This window comes from Balaenoptera ricei, chromosome 3, assembly GCF_028023285.1.
Source record: "Balaenoptera ricei isolate mBalRic1 chromosome 3, mBalRic1.hap2, whole genome shotgun sequence".
Taxonomy (NCBI): Eukaryota; Metazoa; Chordata; class Mammalia; order Artiodactyla; family Balaenopteridae; genus Balaenoptera; species Balaenoptera ricei.
In genome coordinates this window covers 36642295-36670097 of record NC_082641.1, presented here as the reverse complement: position 1 = coordinate 36670097, position 27803 = coordinate 36642295, and the positions used below count along the sequence as shown (strand labels likewise).

At 42.3% G+C, this 27803-nt stretch overlaps 1 protein-coding gene across 2 annotated transcripts; it reads left to right on the top strand.

Annotated features, from left to right (window-relative positions):
* On the top strand, positions 1–26376 carry CCL28 (C-C motif chemokine ligand 28). 2 transcript variants are annotated; one of them, XR_009502301.1, is made up of 4 exons: positions 1–211; positions 13875–14001; positions 19304–21515; positions 25901–26376. XR_009502301.1 is itself a non-coding variant. In XM_059916343.1 (3 exons), the coding sequence occupies exons 1-3, from the start codon at positions 148–150 to the stop codon at positions 19494–19496; spliced, it is 384 nt and encodes a 127-aa protein (XP_059772326.1). In that variant the 5' UTR covers positions 1–147; the 3' UTR covers positions 19497–25096. The 2 variants fall into 2 exon arrangements, 1 of the variants encoding a protein (XP_059772326.1); XM_059916343.1 differs by lacking the exon at positions 25901–26376 and having other exon boundaries at positions 19304–25096.
* The last annotated feature ends 1427 nt before the right edge of the window (positions 26377–27803 follow it).

The window sequence follows — 27803 nt, the reverse complement described above, 5'->3', positions numbered from 1 at the left end:
AAGAGGTACCCTAGCACCTACCAGGGTGGAGCTTTCTGGCTTGCTTTCCTCCACGCTCTTTCTCTGTACCCAAGCGCACTTTTAGCCTCATTTCCTGATCTTAACAGCCTCACCTGCGGTGCTGTCGAGCTGCTGGGGCAGGCAGGAATGCAGCGGACAGGACTCGCTCTCTTGGCCTTGGCTGCCTGGGTGGCTCTTCGCCCCTCGGAAGGTGAGCGGCGGGCTGGCTATCTAAGCCTCCAGGGGAAGGAGGGGGGCTGCCTTCCAAGATGGAGCTGGAAGGAGTGAGGTACTCCAGCAATTAGGGGCCGGAATTTCCAATTATCTACATGAGAGTGGCATAGGTTTAAATTCCTCATCTCCAAGAGGTAATTTCAGGAAGGAACATCATTTGAACTGAAATATCAGTAATTTGCCACCAGTGCAACTTTGAGCAGTGCTTTCTTTTCTGATGATAGTATCTTAAGAGAATCCCTGGGTAGAGGCTGGAGGAAAGCCCCTATTATTCAACTGTCTTCCCCCTTACCCTGACCTGCTAAACTGTCTGAATACAAGTGTGCATATTCCTGGAAGAAAGATAGACTTGACCTCTGGTTTATGTTTTGGTAAGTTGCAAGCTTTCTGATCAAAGTCAGCCCTGTGGTTACTGAAAACCAAAACTTCAGTCTGATCGTTAAAAAGGGACACAGGATAAAGGAGATGATTGAACCATACAATTTATATCAAAGAGAACTTCTATTGTGATTTGCTAGCATATATGTGGAGATTATAACTGCATCTGGACTGGAGGCAATCTTTTCTACTGTATTTAGGAAACCCTAAATATAGGTATCTAATACTTGACTGATTTGACTCTTTTCCACTGTCTTCTCTTCTGAAACTTTACCCTGAATAGAGTCTCTAAATTCAGAACAGAGGTGAAATGTAAGTTTTGTTTGGTCTGCTTTTTGAAAAATTAAGCCAACACTTTTATTATTTTTTTTTAATTTTAAAAAATTTTATTTATTTATTTTGGCCGCACCAGGCGGCCTGTGGGATCTTAGTTCCCCAACCAGGGATCGAGCGGGTGCCCCCTGCAGTGGAAGCGCGGAGTCTTAACCCCTGGACCACCAGGGAAGTCCCGAGCCAACGTTTTTAAACTGACCGATTTCAAATACACATACTCATATATACACACATACGAATTCGATTTTAGAGCTTCTCTTGAAAAATCAGATCTGGCAACAATGGTTCCACATTCCCCGGCAAGGACGAGCTAGAGCAGACCAGCCTCTGTCCTACTGTGGAGTTGGCTATCATCCTATTAGCTGCCTGGTTCCTGGAGGCATTTGCTTAGGGACTCCCGATATAGTGCCCCAATCTACTGAGCTTTATTACTGAGCACAGTTCTTCATCTCTATCCACTTATCTTAGCAAAACAAAAAGGTTTTCAGTTTATATGTTTCTGTAAATTTTTCAGAAAATTTCGCCATTGAAATTTTAGGACTCACCCCCATTGTTAAACAGAAGTCTACCAGCTAAGGCTTTATTCCTAGTTTTAGCAATGCAATTTTTTTTTTTTTTCTCACATAAAGATTTGAAATAAAAGTGTATACAACTCCCGCTTCAGCTTCCGGGCCTGTTTCTAGCTTCCCCCCAGCCGCAGCAGCAGAAGCAGCCCTCCTCCAGGAGAGGAGGGAGGGAGAGGCTGGCGGAGGGGGCAGGGTAATGAGGGAAGCCCTGCCAGACCCAAGGCCAAGGTCTGCATGGGACTGAGCTCTGGCAGAGAGGGCGGGACCACAAAACACAGAGGTGTTTGAAAAGGAACAGTTGGTGATGATAAGAAAGAGCTGAGGAGACCCAACAGTAACTTTCTGGGTTAGTCTTGGGGCTTTTTCCTAAGGCAGTTTGGGTCACAGGAAAATCACATTGTCTGAGAAGCTCCAGCTTTCTGCAATTTAAAAATAAGTGATGTCGGGGTTAAAATACATGAGAGTAGGCCTGAGAACAGTTGTGGAACTGAGGGGCAAGCCCACTGCTTTCCGTGCCAAACGTCCATTCACGTGTCTGTGTGTCTCAGGTGCCCTGTGGGAGGCTGTAATGAATTCAGGCTGGGAGGAAGGTCAGATAGGGAGGGAGAGAGGGAGGGAGGGAGGGAAGGAGGAAAGTGAATACTGAGCAGCGCAGGGAAGGAGGTATACGTGGCCCTGGCAATTGTCTCAGGCTGAGGGAGGGGATAGGGAAGCGGCCCGTGCCAGTGTGGGACTTTGGGAAATACATTTTGTTTTTTGAGGCATTAAATGTTCCATTATCTTAATGGTGCCTGAAGTGTCCATCTTGGTGTGATGGCTCAGTAACTGGCATCCCCAAAATATTCTGCATAAATCAGGGAGCAGCTGACTGACCCATAATTAGAAGCCCTGGGCCCTCCTCAAAGATAGGGCATACTCCACACCTGCTGACACGGCTGCCGGCTCCCAGAACTCAATTCCGACTCCATAAAAATGTCTATCATCCAGTGGCCAAGAGCCGGATTATTTAAAGCCACAATCTAGGGCTTTGTGGGCCTTGCTGTTTTTATTGTGTGTTAAAGACTAAGGGTCCACTTTGTCCAGCAGATACAAGTTGGGGGATTTTGCTTGAGTCCCAAATTGGCTTTCTTCAAATTTCCTGTGACAAGCTACTTTCTCAGTGCAGGATGGCTCCTGATTAGAGACACTTGCTAAGGGACTTGCTGCTTGCATCCTGAAAGAAAACTTTATCTTTTGTTTGTTTTAATCATAGAAGACTCACTAAGGAGGGTTGGAAGAATATACATTTGTGCTTGAAAGTTGTTCTGAACAGTTGGGACTCAGTTTCACCAGGAGTGGTTCCTGAGAAGCCAGACAGGATGTGCCCAGTAAATCTGCCCTTCAGTTTCTCTCCAAGTGTGCCCTTTAGTTAAAACAACAGGTCCTGATTTCCCTGAGTTCAATAACATTATTGGATTTAGCATCTAGATTTGGTTAAAAAAAACCCAAGCATCATCTTTATAATGTAGTTCAGGTCTGTTTGTTTGTTTTTAATGTCCTTTTCTATATCTAGAGAAGCAGAGTGGCTTCTTATAATAGCAATCTTCTCAAATTTCAGTCATATATGGGCCCCTTTAAAGAAAAACATTCTCTTTATTCTCAATGATGACCTTTAAATTATTTTACTACATCACTTGATGTATAAATATATAACTAGGTATAAACCCCATATATATGTGTATATATATGTATCTTCTGCAATTGTAAAACCAAAATAAATTTAAAATTTAAATAAAAACACAACTACAAAGCCAAGAATATTTAAATGTAACAATATTAATTTAATGTAATAGTTAATGTTTGGCCAAAACGAAAATCGCTATTCCAAACATGAATATAGCACTGATACTCGAGGTGCAGGTTTTGAGTTTCATGTGCATAAACTACCCTGTTCAGAATAAGAAGTGTTTTTTCCCCCACCATCTTTTTCTGTTTGAACCCTGATGGTATAATTGGCCCCTCCCTTAGCATGAACCCATTTTGAAATTCCACTCTGTTCTCTTCTTATTGGCCTGGGACAATTAAGATAGTATCTGACTTGGTAACAACACTAGCATAAACTTAAAGCAAAATTCAAATGTCCTGCAAGTGCTCCTTTAAGATGGTCTTCCAGAAGGTCCGAAACATGTCTATTTAAAGATTATCATTGAGATGAAATATTAAATTTAGGCATTGTCTGGAGAGCTCACGGACCCTGAAAACACATCCCCAGAGGTCTATGAAACCCAGTTTAAGAAATGCTGGCATACTGGGAAGAGGGTGAGCTTTGGACTCCAAAACGCCAGGTCAGAATTCTAACTACATGAACTTGGGGAATTGCTTAACCATTGCTTAACCAAAGCCACACAGATTTTTAAAAACATTAAATAGGACCATGAAGACGTTCCTGTACCCAATTCCAACATGTGTGTAGGTTTCCCCACACCAACAAACAACACCGAATTCCTCTCAATTCTGACACTATTTACCCAAAGATAGAATCAGATTCCACAGGCAAAGGGGTCAGCCCCACAAGGCTGCCCTCCACTTCAGATGCCAATCGCAAGCCCACATTGTTACCTGTGCTTCTGACCAACTGGCTACAAATGGGTGGTTCCAATGATCTCCCTCCTTGGGTTTGATTAATTTGTTAGAGGGCTCATAGAACTTAGGAAAATCTGGTTACTCACGAGATTACTGATTTATTACAAAGGATATCAAAGGATACGAATCAACAGCTGGATGAAGAGATACATAGGGTGAGGTCGCGAACAAAGGAGCTTCTGTCCTTGTGGAGCTTCGGGCCCAGCATGGCGGCACATGGAAGCATTTTGGTTCCCCAACATAGAAGCTCTCCAAACCTCCTCCTTTTTTTGCTTTTATGGAGGCTTTATTACATAGGCATGATTGGTTAACCTATTGGCCATTGGTGATTTTTATTTATTTATTTATTTTTGGCCATGCTGTGCAGCTTGTGGTATCTTAGTTCCTGGACCAGGGATCGAACCCGAGCCCTCAGCAGTGAAAGCGAGGAGTCCTAACCACTGGACCGCCAGGGAATTCCCAGCCATTGGTGATTGATTAAACCTCCAGCCCCTCTCTCCTCCCTGTAAATCTGGGTGGAACTAAAAGTTCCAACCCTAAGCAGCCTGCATGCTTAGGTGCTTTGCCAAAGTTACCTTCATTAACATGGACCCAGTTGTGGTGCAAAGGGCTTATTATCAGTAATGACCAGACACTCATTTCACCTTTATGGTTTGAAGCGTTTTCAGGAACTGAGGACAAGAAAACCAAATATTTTAACAACAGATGCTCCCATTGCTCTTATTACAAGGCAATTCCAAGCGTTTTGGGAGCTGTGAGCCAGGAACTTACGTATATTTGAAGATCAAATATATCTGAGAAATATATTTACGTCATGTGAATGACCTATATTTTGGTTGTCTGAATGTCCAAATATAAATATTTCTTATAAATCACAAAATCACAGAACACAATCTACATACTGCTCTGTAATTTTCTCCCACTTAATCAAAGGTAACAGCATATCTGTACAACACTCATAGTCATTTCTTAAAAGTATGCATCATTCATTTTAACAGACAACAAATAAACTTCTTGGAACATTAAACTTTCATTCATTCATTATCAATCAAGAGTCCTATCAAGAGACAGAAACCAGACAATAATTTGTACAGCAAAAGTTTAATACAACAAATTATCAACTATAACAAGAGACAGGCTAGGAGGAGGACACTAAAGCATACAGGAATAGCAGACTTTCCCAGGACAAAACAGAGTGCTCAAGAAAGAGATCCTGCACCCCTGCCGTGCCAGGCTGAGACCAAGACCTTGTCGGAGAGGGCACAGCCATGCTCACTGAATGGCAAAAAAAAAATCACCAGGTCTGCTCCCCAGATTGCAGGGGAAAGTTCTTCACAGGGAGGTGTCTCACTGGAGGGAGGGGGGCCAAGGATGGGGCAGTCTGGCTCCTTAGTTGTGCAGCTGACGATGTTTATTCTGTGGATACCTTTGAAATGGATGCCTTGGCAATCAAAAGCTTAATGTCAGGCACTTACATTACAATCAAAACAAGCAGGTGACTTTCAGGCACTTACACTACAAGGGCCCATCTTAATTTCATAGAATAGGCAATTAAGGGTGACTCTGAAGCTAAGGGGCAATACATTGACAATGGACACATTCCACAAACACTCAGACACCTGGATACCTACAATGGAGCTGGCACTGTGTTGTATATTGACCTCCAGATGATGTCTTTTTTGTTTCCATTTATTGTTTACTATTTGTCACTTCTGTTCTAAGCACTTAAATGTATAAACTCATACAATCCTCACAACCCTATGAGGTAGGTGTATTACCATCTCCATACTGCAGATGAAGAAACTGAGACACAGAGTATTAAGTAACTCACCCAACATCAGCTAGTAAGTGGCAGAGCCAGGACTTGAACCTGGTAGTCTGTCTCCACACACCTAATGACTGTGCAGTAATGCCTGTCAGCATGTCTCTACGGCAAAAAATTACCTAACCCCCTTCAAGACTACCCCCTGAGCACTCCAGTGTCCATGATGTAAGAAGTACTGGTGACCAAAGTGGTTCAGATTAACTAAAGAAAAACCCTCATTCACTCTCCATTACACAAACATTATCTCAGGGCTCCAAGAAGTCTCTGGGAGAACTTTATTTGGGCACAGCAGTTTCATGCATCCTATCTTCATGACTCCTTCTTGCCTATATGGTGACAGCAGTGGACACCTTTGTCTGTAGGCATCCACAGTGTGGTATGACTCCATTAAGGTGTGAAGTTCACTGGAAGGGGAAATGTGTCCCCAACCATATTGGGAACATTTATTTAACTACTATCATTCTTTTTTTAATTAAAAAAAATTTTTTTATACTGCAGTGGTAACAGGGACGAAAAGGGGGAGACAAATCTGAGAAATGTCCAGGGAGTAAAATTTACAGGTGTTTGTGACTGGCTGTGGAGTGCAGGAGGATGGAATGACACACGGGTTTCTGGCTTGGGTAACTGTAAACAATGGTTAAATGAGATGAGAAAATGAAAAGGAGTTAAGTTTAAAGTGGCAGGAGATAATGTCCTCAGTTGGGTACAGAGGAATGACTGCATTAGGGGAATGAGGAATTTAGTGTCTTGAAAATCAGGGATATGGAAAATTTCTAGGAAGGAAAGGGTAAAAATGTCACATGCAGCAAGGAGGTCTTCTAAGATGTAAGGAAATTGTCTGCTGGGGTAGGGGCTCTGAGTTCAGGTACAGTGACTCACTAATTTTTGTATACTTAGTGCCTGGAACAATGACTGACACAAGGTAGGCGCTCAATAAACGCTGCTGAATTGTACTGATGTGGCAATTACCTTCATTAGTAAAATGATACTTAAACGATTCGAACTCAAAAAGATTTGTATCAGATATTGTTGCTCTTCTCCCAGGGAAGGTTTTTCTTGACCTAACGAAGCCTAAGTTTTCATTAAAAAATTTTTTTAAGGAAATGTAGAAAACTTATCAATCCAACCGAAGGGGAAAAAAGCAAAGAAAAAAGATGACTGAAAATACAAAATAAGATGGATAAATAAATTTAACCAAACGTTTAGTGTCACGCTATTAATATCAGAAAAACAGAATTTAAGCAAAAGTCTGTAATAGCACTAGAGGAATCTTAGGGAAGGATAAATACAATCAATCCACCAAGAAGGTTCACCCAAGGCTGAGAATAGGGTGAGGAAGTGATGTGACCGAGGTGCGTCGTGCAAGCGCAGGGTCGAATTTCGTTTTTATTTAAAATTGCAGTATTTCATTCATCATATACGTCTTTGTATTAATTCTTATCTTTAAAAATGCTGCATTAAAATGTGACTTGTCTTCGTTACTGAGTTTTTTGGCGCCCCTTTAAATTTGGCACCCGAGGCTAGTGCTTCTACTCGAATCCCGGCTGCATACCGGAAGGGTACTTGTACGCGTTTGAAAATATAGCCCCAAGCGATGTATTGTAAAAGCAGACAGACTGGCAAGAAAAAAAAAACAAAACTGACATAATCTCAAGAACAGTGTAAGATTTCTTACCTACGTGCATCAGAAACGGATAGATCAAGCACCCAAAGCACTAACGGAAGTAGGAAAGACGTGCCCAGAGCAACTGACTTTGCCCCACAGGTCCAGGAAGGACAGCCCGCCGTACGCCAGGCTGGCCCTGCGCGCCCCGGCCGGGCTCTCCCGCGCCGCCAGAGCGCGTCCTCAGGAGCCGCCGGGCAGAGGCTGGACTCGCGCTTCCGCTCGGGGAGGTCCGGGCGGCGGGCGCAGGTGCCTGCGGTTCCAGGGTCGCGGCAGGGGAGGCTCGCGCTAGCGGACGTCCGTGGGTGCGTGAGCAACCCGGCCACCACGCCGGTCGCGTGATGTTACCCTCCCGGAGGCGCACTCCTTATACTTGCCCGCTTCTCCGCTCCCGCGCCCTGCCTGCGCCGCACGCACCAAACACCCGCTAAGCGAAAAGCAGGCCCACCTTGCCTGTGGCGCCCAGAAGGTTGCACAGGCGCGGAGACCGGAAAAGCGGCGGGACGTGGCCCAGACAAGCGACGACAAGCACCACCCGCTGCCCGCGGCTGTCGCCCCGCACTCCTCCTCCTCCTCCTCCTCCCCGTCTTTGGGCGGGGGCTTCGGCTTCAGCACCTAGTTTCCCGATCCAAGGCCGCCTTGCCTACAGATAGGTGTAGCGCGACAGCCGTAAAGCGCCGCAGCGTCGTGCTGGTGTCTTTTTCCCATCTTCGTTTTAGTTTCCTCTGATTTTCCTTTTCTAGGGTCGCGAGTTGAACCCTTTATTTGATCGTGTTTGTGTTTTAAATAAATGCACTTAGGCTAAAGTTAGCTGTATCCTACCTGTTATAATAAATAGCACCTCCGCTGTTTTCCAGAATAAATGTTTCGTGATTTCACTTTTAACCAATGAGTTCAATGCATTTTTTAGTTTCTAAGCAAATGGTTTTTGTAAATTTATAAATATATTTTCTTTATTATTTAGACCCAGATTTTTAAACGGTTACTTTGCACAGGAACTGCCTCTTCAAACACTATATACTAAAAAAGAACTCAACTATAGATACGGTAAGATAGTGCTGTGATGTAGGGAAGGAAAAAAAAATTTTTCCTTCTACCCTTCTAGGTTCTGTACTAGGACCCCTGTAACAAAAGACAGATTAACAAGAGAAAAGCATACAAATTTATTTAATGGGTGCCTTTGAGGCAGGAGATAGATGGGCCCCAAGCTAGGCATTTACAACTGGCCTCCGTTTACATTTCTTGGGGCAGGAAAAAAGTGGGCTTCAGGCGGGACACTTACAACTAGCCTCCTGTTTGCATTTCCTGAGACAGGAGTTAGATGGGCTCCAGGTTAGACATTTAAAATCAGCCTCCTGTTTACTGTCCAAAATGGAAGCTATAACAGGGACAGGGTAAATAGCCAAGCTTTGTCTCTTGTGGATGCCTTAGGATAACAGTTATGGCAAGAACAAAGAGGGGCAAAACGTTGTTTGAGTAAAGGATCAAGGGATCTCCGTTCCCCCCCCTCCTTGGGGCAAGGGAGACACTAAACATGCACAGAAAGCCTCCTTGGGGGTCAAAAGTCAGGGAACAACGCCAGGCCATGATGAGTCTTGCGTTCCCCCCCACCCCCAATCCTTTGTGTTGAGATCCATCTTAGCTGATAAGTGCGTGCTGACCTACGGGGAGGGTCCTGAGACAAATTAGCCTAGGGGGACAAAGCAAGATGATTGGCCAGAAGGGAGACAAGGACCCAGAAAACTGCCCCCTCATAAAGGATTTAAACTTCCCGAAGGTGCGAGTCTCTCGGAGTTTGCCTGTGCGTCTTTCCGCATGTACTCTGCTCTTCCAAAACACTTTTTACTTTTCTCTTTACCTTCTGCCTCCTCTCCTGAATTCTTTCCTGACAAGGCAGGCAAGAACTGGGGGTTTAGGCCCTAGCCGCTGGCCTCTGTGGTCTAGCAGTTAGGACTCCCGGTCAGGGAACTAAGATCTTGCTTTCAGCTACTGCTCACTACTGCTTGCTACAAGCTGCCGCTTACTGCTGCGTGCGTCCGAAATCACCTTCACGAGGAAATGAAGACCTAAAGAAGCTGTCTGAGTTACTGAAATGGAGCAGGACCCTATGGTCCTTCCCCCCACCCTCCATGTCGTCAGCCTGCCTTTTATCTGTGGAAAAAATTGAGTCAAAGAATACGTTTCGTCAGAGAAGTGAGAAAATGCAGAAACAGGAAAACAGTCAAAGGAGACCAAATTATAATAGTTTAGTCATTAAGCAAAGTCAAGGACTTTTAGTTTCTCCTTAAGGGCTATAGATAATATTCGGAGCCATACCCTGTGAGCTGTACATAAGCTGCCACAGTTCCAAGAATTGGCCTCGAAAGAAATGGGAACAAACCAACCCCGGAACTGAAGATTAACTGTACCTAAAACAATCGATATGACGCTGGTCAGACCACCGATGACTGTCAGAGCTGACTGTATTGTTTCTGCACGTAGCCCCCTCCTTCTGTCTATAAAAGCTCTTGCCCCCTGATTGTCAGAGGGGGAGTCGGCCTTTGGACAGGAGTCTGCCCTCCATACCCTGCCCCCACCCCGGTTGCCGGCGTCCAAAATAAAGCAAACTTTCCTTTCCACCAACCTGGCCTCTTTGTTGGCTTTTGAGTGGGAGCAGCTGGACCTGGGTTTAGTAACATTACGACTTATAAGTTGGACAAAGAGTGGTAATTGTGAAAACGTGGGAAGACAAAGGAACTTGGGCTAAAGCAGTTAAGCATGGAAGAGTAACTAGGAACATAAGGCTTAGTTTAACAAGGTTCGTTTGTGGTTCGTTTGTGCAGAGTTTCCTTGTCTTCAGCTTCCTGTGGGGTGGAGATACCATCTCACTTCACCCAGAAGGTGGGGTGGTACCACCCTCTGCTGCTAAAAATTTCTTTCTTCCCCAGGTGTTGGGAGAGTACCTTTAACTTGGAAGTTTTCTCTCTTGTTTTTAGGAAAGTCAGAGTACCATTTCTGCATCTGTTGGTTTTTTAAGTGGCTTTAACTTAAAATAATCAACATGCCAGAGTGGCATATTTTGGGGTGGCGTGTTCTGAACTCTTTCGGTGACAAAACATTAGAAATTGTAGATGAAATGTACAATTTCTTAGAAGGCTAAGATATCAAAATTGACTGGAGAAGTTACAGAAAATCTAAATAAACATGTAACTATTAAGGAAGTTAAGTCAGAACTGAACATCTTTTCTTCAGACAGACAGCAGGCCTAGATGGTTTTAGAGGTTTTACCAAACATTGGAGGGACAGATAATCCTTGTCTTACACAAACTTTTTCAAATAATAGAAAAACAGAGAAAGCTACCCAATGCATTGTTGAGATTAATATAATGTTAACACTCAGAACATTCAAGGATGATATCAGGGGATAAAAGTATGGACTAATCTTTTTTATGAACATAGATGCAAAAATATAAAAATGCAAAAATAAAAATATGTTTTTATATTTATATTTATCATCGAAATCAGAGGAAGTTCCTGGTGGTTCTTTAAAAATGGAAATATTCTGATAGGAAGCTGCTCTAGAAAACCTCTAGGGGGCGATGTTATCTAAAAGAATCTTACCTTTGCCGTAGTCCAAACCACGCTGTTAAGATTCTTCATTGCTTAACTCCTTGTGCACGCTTCAGAGGATTCCATCTTTCTGGGCCTTTTACATTTCCAGCTGCCTCACTAGGGCACCAGTCACATCTGTGAACATATGATAAATGCTGGCCTGCCTCTTGCCTGTCGATAGTTAATCTGTCTTAGGTTAAGTGATCTCCAGGTAAGCCCAGCCTACCTTTATATCTGAGAAATATAATTCAGTTTATTAAGTACATATAGGTCCTGAGTGCTTTTCTGGCTTAAAACTGTGCTTTGAATTGATGTCAGCACTCCAATAACTCAAATTCTTAAGCACATAGGTTTGCCTATGATTCTTAATTCCCACAATGCTTCTGAAAGTCCATTTCATATTTTATAGTTGCCTGGGTTACAACTAATAACAGAAGTATGTGTAGTAGTAACTCTTCATCTTTCTACCCCCAGGGTCCAGCATAGTGATTCACTGTAAAAGAACTCATAGACATAGATATAGATAGTGTTTCATTTATAAGAATTCACATAGTAATTCTTTTTTTTTTTTTTTTTTTAGAATTAATTAATTATTTATTTTTTGGCTGTGTTGGGTCTTCGTTTCTGTGTGAGGGCTTCCTCTAGTTGTGGCAAGCGGGGACCACTCTTCATTGCGGTGCGCGGGCCTCTCACTATTGCGGCCTCTCTTGTTGCGGAGCACAGGCTCCAGACACGCAGGCTCAGTAGTTGTGGCTCACGGGCCCAATTGCTCCGCGGCATGTGGGATCCTCCCAGACCAGGGCTCGAACCCGTGTCCCCTGCATTGGCAGGCAGACTCTCAACCACTGCGCCACCAGGGAAGCCCCACATAGTAATTCTTATATAGTAAGATGGGTGAATGAATGAATGGTTACATGAATAAACCCAAAACCTTGTTTGGGATATTAAAACAGTTTGACTTGGAGAATAGGAAGCACAGCGTAGCTAAAGAAAGAAACAATTAGTTTAAGGAAATCAATGCATTAATAAATGTGAGGACAACCAGTGTCCTTCTCCCACCGTACTTTTTAAAAAATTGAAATAAGGAATTCCCTGGTGGTCCAGTGGTTAGGACTTGGCGCTTTGCTGCTGTGGGCCTGGGTTCGAAGCTCAGCACGCGCCCCCCCCCAAAAAAAGCATATAATTCAGGGAGTTCCCTGGTGGCCTAGTGGTTAGGATTCTGGGCTTTCACTGCCGTGGACCGGGTTCAGTCCCTGGTCAGGGAACTGAGATCCCGCAAGCTGCGGGATGTGGCTAAAAAAACCCAAAAAACCAAAAACAAACAAAAAAAGGGACACAATTCAGTGATTTTTAGTATATTCACAGAATTGTACAACCACTACCACTATCTAATTTCAGCCTGTTTCATCAACCGAAAAAGAGACCCTGTACCGATTAGCAGTCATTTCCCATTCCCTCCTACTCCTACTCCCACCCCTGGCAACCACTAATCTGCTTTCTGTCTTGATGGATTTGCCTATTCTGAACATTTCATATAAATGGGATCATACAATATGTGGCTTTTTGAATCTGGCTTCTTTCACTTATAATCTCTACTTGTCCCAAGAGCAGGGACCTCTATGGCTTAGAGCTGACACCACTGAGGGGTTTTACTCATTTCTTTTAACCTCTAATTCAGGGGCTAACTTCTGTCTGTTATTATGAGACTGCCACCTGCAGCCACTGTTGACTATAATTTCTAATTTTTTTTTAAAAAAGTGTATTACCCACTTGGAAGAATGAGGAGCATAGAATACTGTGTGCATGTGGCATGTAGGAATTTGCAGATACACATTTTAGTAGGAGATTAGGTTTCCTTGCATATTTGTGTTGCCCTTTTCTCCTTATATCTGGGTAACATAAACTCCTCCTAACCCGACTTCCTGCCCCGGTCACTCCTCACTTATCTTATCCCCACTTGCTCATTACTGCAAGACAAATTTTCCTAAAACCCTTCTCCTTTCTCAAATCTTTAATGGACTCCATTTCATAAAAGATAAGCCTCCTTAGACTGACATTCAATGGGGTGTGACCTCAGTCTATGCTTTGAACATACCTCCCATTACTCAGTTTCCCAGCCACTCAGTTCAGACCAAGTGGTCTATTTTTCTCTATTCTCTAAATGTGCCCTGGGCTTTCCTATCTCAGAACTCTTGACCATGCACTTCCTTTGGCCTGGACAAGTTTTCTCCATTTTTCTCCACCCATCCAAGTCCTTAAAGATTCAGTTAAGAACTTCCCTGGTGGGTCAATTTCAAACCTGCTCCAGGGACCCATGTGGTTGCTGCCTTCTGAGCTCACGGGACACTTTGTCAACTTCACCTCTTTAAGCAAGTACGGTTGCAACCCCAGTAACATCATCTGAAGCTGTTTCTCAACTCTTGCCTTGTTTTGTGTCTTTGCTTGTGCTTAGTTTTATCTCCCCCCCCCCCCCAATATAGTGTAAGTTCTGGAAGGTAGAGACGTGTCCTGCCCTGGAGTCTGCATGCACAAAACCCCCAGTAAGTGTTTGCCTCTTGCTCCAATGGGTTAACAGTCTGTTTCTCTAGAGTCTTCAAGATAAGAGCCAGGCCAGTGTTGGGTAAACTGTAAGAGTTCACATTTCTTTCTTCTCCTCTTTTAGCCATACTTCCCATTGCCTCCAGCTGCTGCACTGAGGTTTCACATCATATTTCCAGAAGGCTTCTGGAAAGAGTGACTACATGTAGCATTCAGAGAGCTGACGGGGATTGTGACTTGGCTGCTGTCATGTGAGTGTTCTCGGGCAGGGAGGTCTAGACCTGCAGAGTGATCATTTCTCATCTAGTGAACAATAGGTTGGGGAGACTTTGCCTGATACACAGCATACAAATAATTATTTGAACAAGGGAGGGGAGGGTGGCGTGAATGTGCACTCTCTCTGTGTCAGGATGTCCAGAGGCACATGCTAACCCTCTGTTCCCTGCACTGCACTGCTGTGCTGAGAGGGAAATGCCTTTAGTCACCAAAAAGTGTGCACGACTTTCCTCAGCCAAACAAGGGACATTCTGAGTGAAAACAAAAGCAAAAACAAAAATAAAAACAGAAGGTGACTCTATTCAATTTCATGGCTTTAACTATAATTTTTCCCTGCAAGTAATGGGCTGCTATCATTTTTCCTCTCTGAATTCATCAGAAGTGTATGTAAGATTCAAACAGAAGCGTGGAGGTGTCCATACCTGTCACAAGTGCTACATGCAATCAAGTTCAAATGCCCTTCTTTGCTTTTGATTCTGGGCTATTGGCTCTTGGTGAACCCTCTCACCCCTTCTACCTCCACCCATGGCTCAGCTATTCAAAACTCTGGACTTATATATGTACTCAACGTCTCCACAGAGACTTTAGAATCGGAAATGCATTGGTACTTAGCAAATCTGGGTTCTGACAATAATGCTGTGAGGAAGGCATAAATCATATCCATGTCACACAGGAGAACGCTGTCACTGAGAAGATGACAGAGCTCACCTGGTGACAGATAGCTAGTGAACGGCAGAAATGGGATGAGAACCCAGGTCTCTTCGTTCAGAACACTATATTCCAAGGTCTCTCAAAACAATGGTGGGACTACCCATAAAATGTTCTCGCAAACTCCAAAGCATTTGGCACCTTCAAATCATAACAAGGGCACATTAGGCATCTCCCAGGAGTGCTGGTTTTAATACCACTTGTGGCTCCAGGTGACACAAATAAGCCCTTTGGGCTACAAATAAGCCCAATGCCTGAGTTCCTGAGTCACTGGGGAACCTCTTTATTAATTGAATGAATTCAACAAATATATATTGATTAGCGATTATGTACCAAGTACCCTTCTATGTGCAAAGATACAGCAGCAACAAAACAGACTCTGCCCTCCTGCAGTCCCCAGGAGACTCTATCCAACTGGGTCCTGCAGACCATTCTCTGAGATTTAAGATACATTTTCCCCCCTTTCAAAGGAATCCATCCACTACTCATCCTTGAGAAACACTTCTCCAAGAAAAGATTCTCAGAAGTTCAGAGGAAGAGTTTGTAAGCTGTCCATGGAGAGACTTTCTTCAGGTCAGGGGGCTGTGAATTCCCTGAAACTTGTGGGTATGAATGTGTGAGCATTTTCTTAGGGAGAAGGTCCATAGAATTTATAAGCTCCTCAAAAGGATCTCATATCCAACAAAGTTTAAATATCACACTTGGGGTTAGATGTACGGAGGAAGACAATTCCTGACCCAAACTTTTAATAAGCACGGGTGTCTGTGGGGGAGAAGGAGAGGACTGGAAATTCTCTCCGTGTCTCCTCAGATCACGCCCCCTCATTGGCGCCCTCAGCTCAGGGGGGTTAGTCGGTGGGAACCAGTGACTCCCATAGCAATCCGGGGAGTACTAACTGACGAGCTCCCTTCTGAGGGGTTGCTTCACGTTCCCAACGGGCTTGAAAAGCTCCCATAGTATATGCCTGGCCAAGATCCCATCAGTTTTTATTTAATCTGAATAAATAGTGCTGGTAATAGTTGGAGAGTGAAAATTCATAGGCAGTTCATGGATAGGCAATGCTCTGGAAAATTGGAAACACCTGGGTATTTGTGTCAGCCCTACCTAGCTGAAGTAAATCTGCCTGAGGCTGCTCTCAGAAATGCTAGATTCTCATCTTTCAATTCCCTCCACCTCACTGGCTTATGTCACCTCAGACTAAAAAAGACTTCAGAACTTGTAAGGGCTCCCGTGGGGCTCGCAGAAAGCCACAGAGAAAGAACCAGAGGAGGTGACTGTGTGTATATGAGTAAGAGATAGATGCTGGGGACTCTCAGGGGACACTATTCTCAGAATTTTCAGAGAAGTTTCTTTGGGTTAAGCAGGTGTGAGATAGAGATCTAAAAGGTATAGGTACAGGGACTTCCCTGGTGGTCCAGTGGGTAAGACTCCACGCTCCCAATGCAGGGGCCCTGGGTTCGATCCCTGATCGGGGAACTAGATTCCCCACGCAGGAGCTAAGAAGCCCGCATGCCGCACTAAAAAGTCCGCATGCCGCAACTAAAGATCCCACATGCCGCAACTAAGACCCAGTGCAGCCAAAATAAATAAATAAATAAAATAATAAATAAATACCAAAAAATAAAAGGTATAGGTACAGAAATATTGCAAGTCCTCACTTCGATAAGGGAAAATATGATCAAAAACATGAGTCTTCATTTTAAAAAGGACTCAATTTTAATTAAAGGGAAACTCTGAAGACAATCACTTGGATCTAAAAATACTTCATCCAAGTACGAGTTTTTAAATTGGCCCCTCTGTGCTGATAAGACAGCTGAAAAATATAGAGTAGTTATGACTTGGTCTCAAATAAGATGAAATTGGACTATGTAGTATTTTGTAATCATAAATTACAGGTCATCTCTGTTGTGTTTTCTGATTCGACATAAATAAATAAATGTTCTCTTGTTTTCAAATTGTTTTACTACAGACCATGTTTTTACTTATCCAAAATGTAGTCCCTTAACCTTGACTGTGTATAAAGACGTTAAGATTTGAGACAAGCGTTTTAGATGTAGAAAATATTGCAAGCGTTGAAAATACAATTCCCAAAAAGCATGTATCAATATTATTAATCACAATTAACTAATATAAATTAACTTACATTGAACTCACTAGATTTATTTCCTTGTCCTTTCAGCCTAGAAATAGGTCCTTTGTTTCACACCCTTTAAACAATCACTGGAATATTTGATGTCTGAGACAGCAGTTTGTTTAAAATTTCTCTACAGTGACTTCATTAAAGAGCTTCTAGCTCTTTCTAAACATAAACACAAGGCAAAGTTGTATATCTTGAGCAGAGCACTGCGTTATTTTGTTTCTGTTCTTGTTTTCATCTTTTGGCCATGCCGTGAAGCATGTGGGATCTTATTTCCCAGACCAGGGATTGAACCCTTGACTCCTGCAGTGGAAGCGCAGAGTCTTAATCACTGGACCGCCAGGGAAGTCCCTGAGTTGCCTTGAATCATATAGACATTATCCGCTGGGAAGAAAATTTAGAGTTATTGAATAAAGATATTTGGGAATCTTTAGTACTTTTTCAAAAGTGGTGTTGAAGGGCTGTTGTGCTTAGAGGAATAGGTAAAGAAATAACGTTTAGGGATCAATTATAAGTATAATCTATGGCAGGGCCACCCCTTTAAATCCGCTGGACTGTCGCTAGCTACTCTCTTATGGGTAAAAAAAAAAAATCAAGGGATCAGCCTAATGGTTTCTTAGAGTCAAACCTCTTCACCTAGAAGTTCACAACCGGGTGGGTCAGTGCCACCAGAATATTGTGGAGTTGGGGGGAGGGGAGGGAGTCTGAAATAGGCTACCTCCTTGCCTGACATTACCTCGTCTCTTTTTATCCTGATGGAGACACATGGGATACAAGTGGAAGTTTAAGCAGTCTTTAAATTTTAGGATTTTAAAACATCAGAGCATCTTGGATTTGGGAGCTGTGTTCTGGCAGCTGATTTTTCCCTTTGTATTACACTAAGAGGTCGAGGCCCCAATGGGTAGGCCTTTGAAAAGTGTCCCACGTGGCAGGTGTTGCCTGTTTTCCTGTGGCTTTCTTCCTCCCTGGATCCTCTGTCTGTATTCCCCCATCCAGGTCTCTCCTGCAGCCCCAGAGCCAGTGCCCCTCCCTGAGGCTCCTCACTCCCCCAGGAACAGTGGCGTTGAGTCCTAGTTCTCTCCTGTGTAACCAATGGGCTTATCTGGGTGTCGGTGGAGTGGTTCTTGCTGACACCACCGGGAGAGGAGAGAATTTAGTCCTTTGGAAAGGGTAGGAGCTTTAGCTCTTTCTTGTTTGTTGTTTTTTCCTCCACATTAATGCTATAGCCACGTTTTCTCCTATAATAGCTTAAGGCAAACCAACTGGCCATAGTGAGAAGTAGCTTCTCTTTTGAAGACCTCTCAATCTACTACACTTAGAGAATGTGTTGTCTTCCTATTAAGATGCCTCACTTCTTTCAAATTAACAATCCCACATGCTGGCTTTATTATGCCCAAGTGCATTCAAGCCTTTCCCAACTTTTCCTCCCATTTTAGGAGTCCCCACATTAGCTGATGATTCCTCTTGGGTCATCTGGAGAGATGGCAGCCTACTCTCTATCACGGTTTTTTCCCCCAGAGAAAAGGGTAGGGGGTTTCAATTTATCCAGATACAGAAATATTGTATATGTAGAGCCAGCAGGATCTGCAACATTTAATAAAAAGCTGGATGGCATCTGATGGGGTATTAAAACGTCACAATACTTTTGTAACAAGAAATTGTGAATGGTGCTCTAGGAGTCTCCCACCCCAATATCAACATTTCATATAAAAAAATGAAAACGAAAACAAATTCTGAGACATGGTATAGATCTATATTATATTAAAATGTTAATAAATGTCTAGAACATTTTAGTTGATTGTTTTGTTGAAACAAAACCAGATTGTCCTTATTTTGAACAATTTTCACTTCATATCTACAACTAATTACTGGATTCCTGCTCTGAACAAGGCCTTTTCAAGACACTTCCAGACTATTCCTCCTTCGAGGCTCCACAGAAAAAGGAGAGAGTCTGAGACAAGTACTCAGATAAAAGGTGGAGTAAACTAAGTGCCAGAAGAGAGGTAACAAGCGCCACGGAGATTCAAAGGAAAAAAGAGGGCATTTAGCTGAGAGGATCTAGAGAAACCTTAAGGAGGAGGATGTGTTTAAGATGGGCAGTGAGGAAGGAATTGATTTTGTTGGGTGCTTGGGGTCAGGAAAGAGAATTGTTTTCACATGGTTTCTCTCCTTCCCTCACCCTCCTCCTCCCCCTCCCCTCCCCCTCCCCTCCCCCTCCAATTCCTTCTCCTTCTCCTTTTAGTATTTTCTGCAGGTGTCTGAGGAACCACAGGCAGCACCATAGTAAAGATTCATCCTTGTGGTCCTCAGCTTTAGGATTCAGTCTATGTCCAAAGATACACTGTCCCAAAGTGGGAACTGCCTATAAGTTCACTAAGTTTTTACTGACTTGTACTTTCTATCAGTGATTTTTTTTCTTCCCTTCTTGGCAGCCTTCACGTCAAGCGCAGAAGAATCTGTGTCAGCCCGCACAATCACGTTATTAAGCAGTGGATGAAAGAACAAGCAGCCAAGAAAGATGCTAAAGGCAACATTTGCCATAAGAAGAAACACCACGGCAGGAGGAACAGTAAAGGAGCACATCAGCGGAGGCATGAAACACATGGCCATAAAACTCCTTATTAGAGAGAGTACAGATGAAGGTACACAGATGAGTCCTGAGTGAACTTGGCCATGGCTGGCTATAAATATATCATGTGAATGTTCCAAGAGGGAACAGGGCAAAGCAAAATATATTTTTTTAAAGGAACAATTATACGGATGCAAATGTAGCCAATAATATAATCAACTGAAAAATGAAATGAAGAGAGAATACTTATCTTCACATAATATTTTAAGCGCAGCATACAAATCGAATTTCTCCAGCTTTTTTATTATGATGTTTTCCAAACCTACAGAGAAGTGGAAAGAATGGTACCGCGAACATCTGTATGCCTTTACCTAGATTAATCCTTGGTAATATTCTGCCACATTTGTTTTGTTCTCTATCTTCTCTCCCTTCTCTCCTTGTACATGTATATATAAAACATTATATACATAAAGATATAATTTTTTTTGCTGAACCATTAACCATTTGAAAATAAGTTAGAAACATCATGACACTTCATTCCTAAACTTTTTTTAGTGTTAAAACTTGGCATCCCTCAAGAATAAAGACATTCTCTATATAATCGCATAATCAGCTTTATACCTAGCAACAATTTCATCATATATATGATATAATATATATGTTCATATTCCACATTCAAATTTCCCCAACTATCTCCAGAGCATAGATTTTTTTCAACCAATTAATCAAGGTTCACATACTGCAATTGTTATATTTCTTTTTTTTGGAATTTTGGAATTTTATTTTTTTATACAGCAGGTTCTTATTAGTTATCCATTTTATACATATTAGTGTATATATGTCAATCCCAATCTCCCAATTCATCACAGCACCACCACCCCAGCCGCTTTCCCCCCTTGGTGTCCATATGTTTGTTCTCTACATCTGTGTCTCAATTTCTGCCCTGCAAACCGGTTCATCTGTACCATTTTTCTAGGTTCCACATATATGCGTTAATATATGATATTTGTTTTTCTCTTTCTGACTTCACCCTGTATGACAGTCTCTAGATCCACCCACGTCTCTATATATTTCTTTAGTATCTTTTCATCTAAGAAAGTCCCTCTGCTTTTTTTCTTTCTTTCTTCCCATGGCATGAACTTTAAAAAAAAAAGATTGTAGGCCAGAACCTGTTCTACATTCTGGGTTTGTCTGTTTCCTCAGGATCATGTTCAGATTTAACATTTTTTGGTAAGAATGCTTCCTATGTGAATTAGTATATTTCTTATTGCACCATTTAGAGTTCGTGAGCAGTGGAGTTCATTTTCTACATAGGAAACTTTTAGCTGAATATCACCTTAAAACATGTACTAGTTTGTGTATCTGCTGTTGTTTGGACTGACAGATTTGGATGCTGAAAAAAAACGCCTGCTTTGCTCTGGGGGCCATCTGCCTCCCAGAGTCAGTTCTTGGCACTTGTAAGCGGTCCAGAGTTGGGTCCTGTGTGGGATGATTTTAGGGTTTCCTAAACAAGGAGCCTACATTCTTTCATTCCTAACCCACCTTTCCCACGCCCTGTGGGTTGGTCCCCAAGGCTCTGCTGCTCTTTTGGCCTCCTTGCTCAGAGGCTTCGGGATGTAGAGTAAGAGGTAGTTTTCATAAACAGCCACCAGATGGCAGGAGCACAGGTTCCACTCAGCCAGGCGTCAGGCGTCTGAGTCGCTGCCGGCGCTCTCTGGCACCGGTGTTGCCAGCATGACTTCGAGGTGTTCATGAAGCACACGGAGGTGCTGAACCTAATGTAGGTTAAAATATCACCAAATGACCGTTTGTCTAATACTCCTCATTGACACTAATTTAGCATGTGATTTATTTATTCTTACCATCAATCCTGCGAGTTTTGTATTGCTGTTTCTACTTTATGGATGAGGAAACCAGAAGCTCATGGGGTAAAATGACTTGCCCAAGGGCACACAGTAAGTGGCAGAGACAGCCTTGTACCCAGGTCTCCAGACGCCTCCTGTTCTCCCATCAGCCCCAGCAGTCGAGCCTGGAAGGTGTGGACATGGAAGTGGGGCAGAAGAGGAGGAATTCAGGTAAAGATCTGGGCATCAGGTGCTCCACAAAGGGCCAGGGATACCTGCTGACAGTTTTGCTTGGGTCTAGAATTAAGACATGTTGCTACTGGCCTTGGTGCTAATACTGGCAAAAAACGTCTTCATAGATTAGAACAGGCCCCAACATGATTTTATTGAGTTTTGCACTCTTAGGCAGTGAAGGAAATTGCACACTATTTATGGCCTTTGTTCTGCAAAATCTCCCTCACCAGCTGCTTCTTTTCAACTTAAAGACAGATTTTGTCAGAAAATGAGGCATGCTTCCACTCAACTCCATCATGCTTTTTAATATGATAATATGATAAAGCAGGTAATCCTGAGGAAAACAATTCCTAAATGTCTTAGTCTGTTCCAGCTGCAATAACAAAATCTAATACCGCAGATTGGGTGACTTATAAACAAACCTTTGTTTCTCACAGTTCTGGAGGCTGGGAAGTCCAGGATCACAGTGTTGGCAGATTCGGTGTCTGGTGAGGGCTCTCTTCTGGGTTGGAGACTGCTGACTTCTCTCTGGGTCCTCACAAGGTGGAAAGGACTAGGGAGCTCTCTGGAACCTCTGTCACAGGGCACTAGTCCCATTCATGAGGGTTCTATGCTCACGACAAAAGCACCTTCCAAAGACCCCCGTCTACTGATACCATCAACTTTGGGGGTTAATATATCAACATATGAATTTTAGGGGGACACAAACATTCAGACCATAGCGCTAAATGTTCCCTTTTGATATTGTAGTCCTATCATCCAATGTCATCAAATTGCAGGTTCTAAAAGCTGAAGAAAGTGACATTAAATTAAAAATAATTAATAAAATAAGATAATAATATGGGAGTAACTTAAAGCCAATCACAAGTTTTAAAATTAATTAATCATAACAGACAACATTAATGAAAAATTAAAATAAAAACATTGGTCTCTAATCCTCTCAACCAACAACTTGAATTATTTTCAATTTTGTCTCCCTTCCAGTCCAGATCCAGAATTCTGCACAATTTTTTGTAGCTATAAGGACAGTAAGTTTTATGCGATATTTTAAAATTTTGATTTTACTGCAATGCAAATAAATGAAGCTTTGTATAAGGACCACATGCCTGGGAGAACAGCTTCTTAAAGAAATTCCATTTTACAGGCCATCACATGTGCTTATTAAAACATTACTGTGTCACCAATACTGCACTATGAATATATCACCCACGTTAACCCTCTAAGTTTTTTTTTAGATTACATTTTTATTAAAATAATGCAAGTGTGTAGTAAAAAATAAAAGAAAAAGAAAAAGTGCAGCAGAATTTAGCATGAAAAACAACATCCTCTCACTCTGTCCTCCCTCTTCCCAGACCTGCTTCTTTGAGGCACCCTCTTAAGTTTTTTAAAAGTTTTCGTTCTTCTGGAGGTGTAGGGGAGGAAAAAGTTTTTCTCCACCTTCTTATTGTCGCTGGCTGGGTCTGCAAACTAAACTGACAAAGACAGATTAACAGGAGAAAACATACACATTTATTTAATATACATTTTATGTGACATGGGAGACTTCAAAGGGAAATGAAGACCCAAAGAAACAGACCTGAGTACTTTTATGCCGAGTTTGATGGTGAGTGGATAGTCATAGAGGAATGTGATAGGTCAAAGAATATGAAGGCAGTGTAGTCAACTGGGAGAAACTTAGCAAGACCTGTTTGTTAGGATTCCTTTCTATGTCCCTTTGTCCTCAGAAATAAGACTGCTCCTCTCCTCCATGTATAGGGAGAACACCTGTCACCTGAGGGTTTTATGACCTGTTTCAGGGAGGAAGGGTGGGGGCAGGTCAGAGTGACCTTCCTGCTTCTGCTGTTTTCTCAAACTCCTTCAGCTTAAAATATTCAATATTCAAGGTGCCGTATTTTGGGGTAGTGTGTACAGAAGCCCATCAGTGGTTACCTCCATAATTTCAAGTGAAATGCTTAAAATATTATTTATTTTTTTATCAATTTTAGGCAATCTCTGTTGTCTCCTCATTACTTCCTATTTCCCTTCCCTTCTCCCTCCTCATCTTGATAGTTTTATCACTACTGTTTTTCCTTATCTTTATAACATAATATACCCACCTTCCATTCATTAGTCTGTTAATCCTAGAATTTCAATCTCCTCCTCATGTAAGATGTAGATAATACCCCATTCTCCTTTTCTTTTCCTCCTATCCTTCCATCTTGCATCTTGTGTCATATCAGCTATATTTTTACATTTATGTAACTATAATTCTGTACTATAATAATAATCATCTTTCATGCTTTAAGCCAGGGCCTCTCAACTCTAGCACTACTGACATCTTGGGCTGGGTAATTCTTTACTGTGGGGACTCTCCTATATGTTATAGGTGGATTAGCAGTATCTCTGCCCCCTACCTACTACGTGACATTCAAAAATGTCTCTAGATATTGCCAAATATCTCCTAGGAGAGAGGAGTAAAATTACTCCCAACCCTAGTTGGGAATCACTAGTCTAGAATCTAAGGTAGGTTCTAAAATTGAAAACTATATTGCTGGAAATTTTCTAAAATGATCCCCAAACTTCCCTGCCCTGACACAAACCTTCTCCCAAATACTAATCTAGGTATTGCAGCAAAAGTTTTTAAGGTCACAAATCAGTTGACCTTAAGATAGGGAGGGACTTCCCTGGGGGTCCAGTGGTTAAGACTCCATGCTCCCAGTGCAGAGAGCCCGGGTTCGATCCCTGGTCAGGGAACTAGATCCCATGTGCTGTAACTAAGACCCAGCGCAGCCAAATAAATAAATATTAAAAACAAAAAAAAGATAGGGAGATTATCTGGGTGGGAATGACTTAATCACAGGAGCCATGTAAGTCTGGGTCTAGAGGTCAAAAGGGTAGTCAGAGAGTTTCAAAACATGAGAAGAATTCAACATGCCGTACCTGGCTTTGAAAACAGAAGGGCCAAGTCCCAAGGAATGTGGATGGCCTGTAGCTGCTGAGAGAGGCCCCAGGCTGACAGATAGCAAAGAAACAGGCACCTCAGTCCCACAACTACAAGGAACCTCATTCAGCCAGGAACAAGAATCAGCCTGCAGCAGATTCTCCTGCGGAGCCTCCAGAGGGAATGTAGTCCAGCCAATATCTTGATTTCAGCCTTCTGAAACCCTAAGCAGAGAACCCAGTCACACCACGTCTGGACTTCTGGTGTACAGACAGTGAGCTAATAAATGGGTGTGGGTTTAAGTGGTTAAATTCATGGTACTTTGTTATGCAGCAATAGGAAATTAACACAACCAATAAATGGCGCTTTTATTTACCATCCTGACTATGTAAGTATTGTTCGCTGCCGGGCCAAGTAGTGTGCTAGAGTTTAATATCCTTCTCTAACAATGAACTGTGTATAATTCACTATTCAGGCAACTTGAGCCTAATGAAACATGACTACTTTCTACATTATTTGCGTGTTTTAGATATTTTACTTCTTTCTCAGGAGTAGCCAGGTCTCCCTGTGAACTCTGGATTTTTGTATTATCCATGAACAAATGGAAATCTGACGTGTTTCACAATTTATATAACCAATTTGATGCTCTTTTGACAATTGTAGCAATTTTCTTCTTATTATTTTATTTTTATAAAATCATGCTTTCCCTGTGGTAAATATAAGAGAACTCCAAGTTCATCCCATCCTACCCCCAATGCTGTGATTATGCTCTTCCTTATAATTCACTGACAGATAATTTGATCAACTGGTATATTGTAGTCTCTCCATCTTGTTGCCATTCTACCACTGCAGAAACTACTGAAAAAGTAAACATCTCCTTCTTTCATTCAGGGTTTAGCACATAGTAGGCTATGTATATTTACTGAGAAAACATTTGTAGGCAACTGACCTCTTGCTTGGCCAATTCCAATGAAAATAAGACACCACAGAAGAGTCCTGCATTCCTGTAATGAACAGCCTCTACTGAAGAGTGAGAGGGATACTAAGGGTTAAATTCTGCAAGTTCCTGGCCTGGGAGAGTACACCAACTAAACCCAGTATGACTGGGTTCCATTGTTTTCAAGCTTTTCTTAATCTCAGAAGTTTTACGTTTTTTTACCTCTTCCCTACATCTCTGACTCCAGCCTGTTCATAACACGGACTTTATCTTCATTACTGATTATCTTTCTCCCAGGGCACAATCATCTGTATCAGGGAATTACAGAACTTTCTTTGCAGAGGAGGTAGGGCAGAAGAAACAGCTTCTGGCAGATTGACTTTGCTAAACCCAGATCACAGTGAAGGCAAATTGTACAATCTGCGAGAAAACCTAGGTTTAGGAAGAAGTGGGGTGATAGGGGTCTTGGGGATTATAAAAGGGTGAAGAAAAGAGGTGACTCCCTATTTGATTCTCAACTTTCAGAGTTACCCTGGACCCACCAAAATGGCTAAAATTAAAAAGATGGAGAGGGCTTCCCTGGTAGCACAGTGATTAAGAATCCGCCTGCCAATGCAGGAGACACGGGTTCGAGCCCTGCTCCAGGAAGATCCCACATGCCGTGGAGCAACTAAGCCCGTGCGCAATGACTACTGAGCCTGTGCTCTAGAGCCCGCGAGCCACAACTACTGAACCTGTGTGCCACAACTACTGAGGCCCACACGCCTAGAGCCTGTGCTCTGCAACAAGAGAAGCCACCACAATGAGAAGCCTGCACACCGCAACCAAGAGTAGCCCCCGCTCTCCGCAACTAGAGAAAGCCCACACGCAGCAACAAAGACCCAATGCAGCCGGAAAAAAAAAAAAAGGAGAAGATACCAAATGTTGGTGAGGATATGGGGTAATTGGGACCCTTATGTGTGCCGGTGGGGATGTAAACTAATAAAAATCACTTTGGAAAACTGTTCAGTAGTATCTACTAAAGCCAGATACCTACGTTATGACCCAGAAATTCCACACTTAAGCAATATCTGGTTAAGTAAATATGTTCACCAAAACACATGCATAAGAATGTTCATAGCACTCCCAAAATTACAACTACCTAAGTGCCCATCAGCAGTAGAATGGATAGATTTTAAATGTTACACTCATTACTGGAGAGGGTATGGAGAAAATGGAACCCTCCTACACTGTTTGTGAGAATGTAAATTGGTGCAGCCACTATGGAAAACAGTATGGACTTTTCTTTAAAAAACTGAAAATAGAGTTACCATATGATCTAGCAATCCCACTCCTGGGCATATATCCAGACAAAACTCTAACTCGAAAAGACACATGCACCCCAATGTTCACTGCAGCACTATTTACAATAGCCAAGACACGGAAGCAACCTAAATGTCCATCAACAGATGAATGGATAGAGAAGATGTGAGTGGAATGGAATACTACTCAGCCATAAAAAAGCATGAAATAATGCCATTTGCAGCAATATGGATGGACCTAGAAATTATCATACTAAGTGAAGTAAGTCAGAAAGAGAAAGACAAATACCATATGATATCACTTATATGTGGGAACTAAAAAATGATACAAATGAACTTATTTACAAAAGAGAAACAGACTCATAGACACAGAAAACAAACTTATGATGACCAAAGGGGAAGTGCTGGGGAGGGATAAATTAGGAGTTTGGGATTAGCAGATATGAACTACTGTATATAAAACAGATAAACAACAAGGTCCTACTGTATATAGCACAGGGAACTATATTCAATATCTTGTAATAAACTATAATGGAAAATTATCTGAAAAAGGTCTGAGTCACTTTGTTGTACACCAGAAACTAACACAACATTGTAAATCAACTATACTTCAGTAAAAAAAAAAAAAGTTACATTCATAAAATGAAACAGCATCCATCAATGAGAAATGACAATCTATAACTCATGCATCAACATGGATGTATCTCACACGTATATTGATCAGACACAAAGGAGCCAGTATTATTTATCTATTGATATGTAACAAATTAATCCAAAACTTAATGCTTAAAGTGGTTTAGCTGCATGATTCTGGCTCAGGGTCTCTCATGAGGTTGCAGTCAAAAAGTTGGCAGGGGTTGCAGGCATCTGACGGCTTGACTGGGGCAGGAGGACCCTCTTCTAAGGTGACCTGCTCACTTGGCTGTTGGTTCCTTGCTTATCTGAGTGTTGGTAGAATGCTTTGTGATCCTCCTCTTGCTGGCACTCTCTCTTGTGTTCTTGGCTTACTTGCTCTATTATTTTCCTAGAGCTGCCTTAACAAAGTACCACAAACTGGGTGGCTTAAACAATAGAAATTTATTGTTTCACAGCTCTGGAGTCTAGAAATCAAGGTGTAGGAAGGGTTG